The sequence below is a fragment of the Pongo abelii genome, chromosome 1, assembly GCF_028885655.2.
Source record: "Pongo abelii isolate AG06213 chromosome 1, NHGRI_mPonAbe1-v2.0_pri, whole genome shotgun sequence".
Lineage (NCBI taxonomy): Eukaryota > Metazoa > Chordata > Mammalia > Primates > Hominidae > Pongo > Pongo abelii.
In genome coordinates, this window is record NC_071985.2 from 7,530,863 (window position 1) to 7,537,116 (window position 6,254).

The window sequence follows — 6,254 nt, forward strand, 5'->3', positions numbered from 1 at the left end:
GCTCTTACCCAGTATAAACTACTTGAAAGAGACCACCAACCCTCTTTCTACCTCCCCCATTGACTCCTGGGCCTTATTACTATGAAGTAAGGATAATAGGAGAATGAGAAAGCAGATAGAAGAAGGAAAGAAGAGAGTTGCAGACCCTTCAATTGGGCCTGCAAAAATGCCCAAGAAGTGACTTTCTGATACCAGAAGGCCAAAAACTTCACCTTCAGAGCATGCTAATGCCACCATTTTCCGAACATGTGTCCTATGAAGAGTAGTGAACCTTGATTATGCATGCTCAGACTCCTATTCATTTTTCCCCACTGCTAATCACCTTTCCCCACACCTTAGGCCACCCCGCTTCTTTGCCCCATAAATATCTCTAAGCCCTATCTTCAGAGAGGTGGATTTGAAAGCTGTTCTCCCATCTCCTTGCTGGGCTGTCCTGTGAATAAAATCTTCTCTTTACTGCAAAACTTGTTGATATGGTTTGGTTGTGTCCCCACCCAAATCTCATCTTGAATTGTAGCTCCCATAATCCTCATGTGTTGTGAGAGGGACCCAGTGGGAGGTAATTGAATCATGGGATCGGGTCTTTCCCAGGCTGTTCTCATGATAGTGAATGAGTTTCATGAAATCTGATAATTTTATAAAGGAGAGTTCCCCTGCATGCCCTCTCTTGCCTGCCACCATGTAAGACATGTCTTTTGCCTTTCACCATCATCATGAGACCTCCCCAGTCACGTGGAACTGTGAGTCCATTAAACCTCTTTTTCTTTATAAATTGCCCAGTCTCAGGTAGGTCTTTATCAGCAGCATGAAAACGGATTAATACACTTGTTATCTCAGTAACCGAGTTACTGCATGCTGGGCAGAACAAGCCTGGTTTGGTATCAAAACAAGAGTAGAGCGAATAGAGCTTAGTTTATTTTCATATTGATAAAATAATAACAATAAAGGTTAACAGTAATTATGTTTTTTTCATGGTATAGTTCATTAATATTTGCAAAAAGTAAAAAGTATGCACTTGAATCAAATTCTATGTAGACCTCAACCCAGGATTATAAGCCATTTGATGGTTCATATGCACTGAGGACGTTTACCTCAGAGAAAGTGAAAATTCTGGGTGACATTTGATTTCTTTTTTTAGAAACGAGTAGGTTGAGAACAAAGCTAGAGATCTGTGAGCGAGAAAGTGTGAAAAAGAAGCAGTAGAATTTTAGTGTTAAAAAACTAGCAATCTAGTTTTAGCCCAAGAGGAAGAAACTGAGACCCATAGGGTAAGATTTCCTGAGCGTTCAGCTGGTTGCAAACTCTGCTATTCCCAGTCTCCTCACTGAATGACGCTTTTTCCATCCCATGAAGCTGAGTGAAGAGTAAGTGGTGAGGTGGAAAAATCCTAAGAAGAACAGAACAGAAACACCATTTGGGGACAGTTTGGCATCAATACCATTTTGAGCCTATAAATCCATGACAGGATTTAACATCTATAGCTGTGAGACATAAACCCTCATAGAGTCAAGGTCAAGTTGCCTCAAAATCAATTTCATCAGGAGAGGCCACTGACTTGACTTGAATTCCAGGGGGCAGGGCACAATTATCAACAATAAGTCAAAACATGTACAAATCTCCTCACCCTCTAAATACTACTAAATGGAGAACTTTGCTGGGTCAAACATAGGCAGAGTAGATCACAAAACTCTCTACATTGGGGTTTCTTTTTTGAAGAAAGGAACAGAATAAATATTTGAATGATATCCTAAAATACATCTCCAAAATACGTGCTAGAATAGTGGACATACATTGCAACAGCAGGAGACAGCTGAGACTGGAATGCTTAATAGCCCTCTCAGCCAAGGCTCTTGGCTTCAGTCAAAAAATGATGTCTTGAGTAGCTTTAGCTGTCACTGAAATGGTGCCTTTTTGCTCTGATCACTTTCGTCATATCTGTAAACACTGAAGACAGTTATCAAAAGCAGTATTTTCTGAGTCTCAAGGACTGAATTCAGACGTGGATTAAGGACGTCTGTTTAGGTTAGATGGCCTTTGTTTACTTCTCTGGCTTGTCTACTTCTCTCTCCCTTCATAAAGAAAAGAAAACGTATCACTCTAACATGAAGTAAGGCAGTTTGTATGGCAGTTTTTTTGTAATGTAGGTTTTTTTTGAAATGATGTGCTAGAATTGAAAAGCTACACCTGTAGAACTCCTTCCAGCATGCAAAATTGAGATTATTTTCCAAATCCTTTTTTAAGTTACTCACTGAAAGGACTACATTCCTCATGACATAATTGTGTTAAAAAAAACCATTTAAAAATTTCCCATAACTTCTAAAAGAGTGATTCTCCACTTTGTTCTGAAATCAAACTCATGCACAGAAAATATTTTAGTGTGGTTCACATTATAAGGCACTGGGAAACCTTTATAAAGGTAGAAGGAGCCAAAGATAAAATAATCTTTAGACCTACGAAGTAAAAAGCTTCTATGGGGAATAAACTATGCATAACAAAATTTTAATAGAAGGCAGAATTTGATAATAACAAACAAAGCCCTGTGGGCATTTAAAGAGAGGAGAAGCCTTCACAGGTTGATTGTCCTGCAATTACCTTCTGGAACTAGCAGGAGGTAATCCCATTGGCTAGAGAAGGGATGGGGGAGTTGTAATTCACACAAGGAGGAAAATATCAGTCAATACAGTGGTTTTTCTAAATATTTAGGTCAATGTTCTTGAAATGCTATTTTAACATCTTTTCCCACTCGTTTTTCAATATTTAAACTTTACCTGGTTTATGATTATAGTTTAGCTTCTTTTACCTTTTGTTTCTCATTAGGAGTTTCTTTACTGATTTGTTGATCTCTTTGACTGAACATGTCTTCAAAGAAAGGAAATCAATTGGTTTAACCCAAGATCAGAAGATCACTACATCAGAGCAAGAACAACTTCTTAGGGTGGCTTTTCATTAGACAAGGTTACTAGACATGGTAAGCTACCACTGATAAGAACTGAGGGAAGTTCACTATATTTTTTGGACATCTAAGTAAAAGTTCTCAACTGTCATTTTTTTTTCTAGGGGCCGGGGAGAGCCTTTAATGTGTTAGACAGTGTAAGGTACTGGGATATGGTTTATGGAAAGGATGAGGTAGGAAGGGAGGGTGGAAAAAAAACAGAAGAAGATGGGCAAAAATGTAATCTTGTCCTCTATGTAAAGACATTAACCTTCTTGAATTGCTCTATTTAGTCAATACTTTTAAAAATAATTTTCTCAATATTCAAACATGCATCTGTCATTATTTTTTCACCTTTATATCATTAAGTTTTCTCATTCCTCTCATTTATTCATCCACCGAATACATAATGTTAGGCATAATTCCAGCCTCTGGAATACATTGGTTAATAAGAGTTTATATCCTAGTTGGAGTAAATATCTAAGAAACAGGTTAAAAAAAAAAAAAAAACCCAAAGTGTGTAATTTCCAATACTGGTAGATAAGATTAACGAATAAAAAGGGAAAGGGGTGAAGCCAGAAAGGCAGACAGGCTCAGTTCAGACAAGACCTTTGGTAAAGAATTTGGGTTTTATTTTATTTGTAATGGGAGACCATTGGAAGATTTTAAGCAGGGGATGATAATGATCAGACTCATGTTTTAAAAGGATGTTTCTGGCTGTGGTGTGTAGTACGGACTGTAAGAGAACAGGAGTTAAAGCTGGGAGACTAATTTGGAGCTTGTTGCAGGAATAAGGATGGCGGATGATAATGGCTTGGGCCAGGATGGTTGTAATGGCTAGAATTTAAATGTATTTTGGATATAGAGCCTCAAGGCTTACTGATGGAGTGAAAGAAGAATAAGCGTTTGCACAAAATGACAAAAGGAATCAAACATGATGCCTAAGCATGGACTTGAGCAATAGGATGGATAGAATTCTTTTGCGGAGGAATTTTAGTTGCTTCCTAATACACAAGTAGTAATTTTTGTCTCCTATTTTCCAGCATATGTATGATGTGGTTACATGATGACGATCTCATGTTATTCAGGGAGAAATCCATGGATGACACCCACATTTTTATGCCCCCCAAAACCATATATCCAATCGCATATTTGTTATCTCTCCCTTGGATTTCTAAGAGACAATTTTTAAAATGAGACATCACTGCTGTCACCTTAGTCCAAGTCTTGAACTAAGGTAACAGCCTTCTAACTGGTCTATCTTGTCTTCTTAAAATGTTCCTAGTCATTCTCCACATAATGGTCCAAGGGACCTTTTAAAATCACAACTTAATTTCCTGCCTAAAATCCTCCAATCGTTTCCCATTGTAATTTGAACAAAATCTGATCTTCTTGCCTGGACCTCTAAGATCCTACAAGATCTGGCTCTGTCAGCTTCTCTGGCCTCATCAGCTACTCTTCTCTGGCCTCATGCAGTTCCTGCCTTTCTTTCTGCTCCTTGAACTTGGGCAGCTCATTATTGCCCGAGGGTTTCTCTTCCCGCTGTTCCCTCTGCCTGAAATGCTCTTTCTCAAGATCTTCACGTAGTTAGTTCTATCTGATCATTCAGGTCTCCGGTCACATGTCCCTTCAGCAGAGCGGCTGTCCCTGACCACATTCTAAACAGGTACTCCCAAAGATACTCTCTACAGCATTACCCTGTTTTCATTTCTTTCATAGTGCTTCTCTTTAACTGAAATTATCTTATTTGTTTTCTTCTTCCTTGTCTTTTTCTTCTCTGGAATTCTCACCCTTGCATCCCTACTATCTAAAACAATATTGGTACATAGTAAGTAATCAGATTTTGTTGAACACATGAATTCTCATTTTGTGCAACATTTTGATAGGACAGATTGGACACAAGCCTAGTATGAAGCAGTGATGACACATGTCCCAACCAGTGACCGACACATCATGTGATAGCATTTCTAAATGAAAATTTAGAATCAGAAATGTTAAAAGAACTGTTCTAGCACTTTGGGGAAAAGACACTAAGGAAGGCAGAACAAAAGACAGCATATACTGTATAAGTACATGTGTGGCATAAAATATACCATCTATATTCAGCCTAGAACAGTGTTACATACACCCTCAATAAATTTTTTGTTGAGTGGATATATGAATAATTAATGAAAAGTCTCCAAATGATTTGACCAAAGGTGATAGGGAAATGATTTAACCTTGACTAATTGGGATGTTTGTATTCTGAAACAGAAATTCTGCTGAGAGGGGAAAAAGCAAAGTTGAATCGAAGCAGACCCATGTTAAACAGAATTACCTTTGGCACCATAACTATGAAAGCAGAGAGTGACCTCTCCTTCCATCTTGCTAGGTGTGGGGCAAGTCCCAGCACCTTTATGTCACTTGCTCAGTGAGAGGTGAACACCTCACTCCACTGCCTTAGGTGCTCCACTGGAAGAGTCAAATAAGTCAGGCGACCACATAAATCTTATTCCAAATTACTCATATAACTAGTGAACATTCAACATGATACTTTGATGTTAGCTTCATGTTTCTTGACCTTTTTATTCTCATTAGACAGCATTAACTGAGTTATTCAACAAAGCGGGACAAATGTTTTTATTAAAATGAATATTGAGACTAATTCCTGTTTCTAAAAACATAGCCAATTTGGGGATAAAATCAAATTCAATTTGCATTATTTTTGCTTTTTAACAAATCCTAAACCAAAATGATGAGGGAAAACAAAAACCTTTGTATTTAATAGCTATAAAATACCTTTCCTGAAAAAGAACAGATTAAAACTCATACTATATTAAATCTATGAAAATAAAAATATTTTAAAAATAAACAAAATAGCTGTATTTAAATATCAGAGTTTTCACAAGAAAATTAACAATTTGCAGAAGTGACAAATAATAATCATTACGAGTAATAATAGTTAATATAATACCACCAACAATAGTAATCCATCTGAAAATTCTTACCAAGCCACCACCAATGACCGCTACTTTTTTCCTTTGAATGACAGATGAGTCCATAACTGCTGAAGTATTTTTCGCAATTATTGTTGCTTCTGTCACTGAGTGACACTGATTTGTGTCTCTCCTACACACTGATTTCTCTGAGTTTTTATACCGCCCCAAGCCCAGTGCATTTATGAGCCAGAGGCAATGTTTAGTCAGGGCTAATTTCCCTTGACAGTGTTAACCCATTGGTTGGCCAAAGTACAATCAGCTCAGCTCTAAGAAAAAATAAATTCATTACAATAACCAAATTTTTTAAAAAATCCATCCAATTGGAGACACTCTATTTTTTCTGT

At 37.5% G+C, this 6,254-nt stretch overlaps 1 protein-coding gene across 3 annotated transcripts in view; it reads right to left on the minus strand.

The window, feature by feature from the left end:
- KMO (kynurenine 3-monooxygenase) overlaps positions 1 to 6,254 on the minus strand; it is a 57,944-nt gene extending 51,690 nt beyond the window's left edge. The window contains exon 1 of one of the 3 annotated variants that reach the window (XM_063714257.1): positions 5,920 to 6,254. In XM_063714257.1, the coding sequence (XP_063570327.1) occupies positions 5,920 to 5,973 (54 nt within the window). In that variant the 5' untranslated portion in view covers positions 5,974 to 6,254. 3 annotated transcript variants of the gene reach the window in all.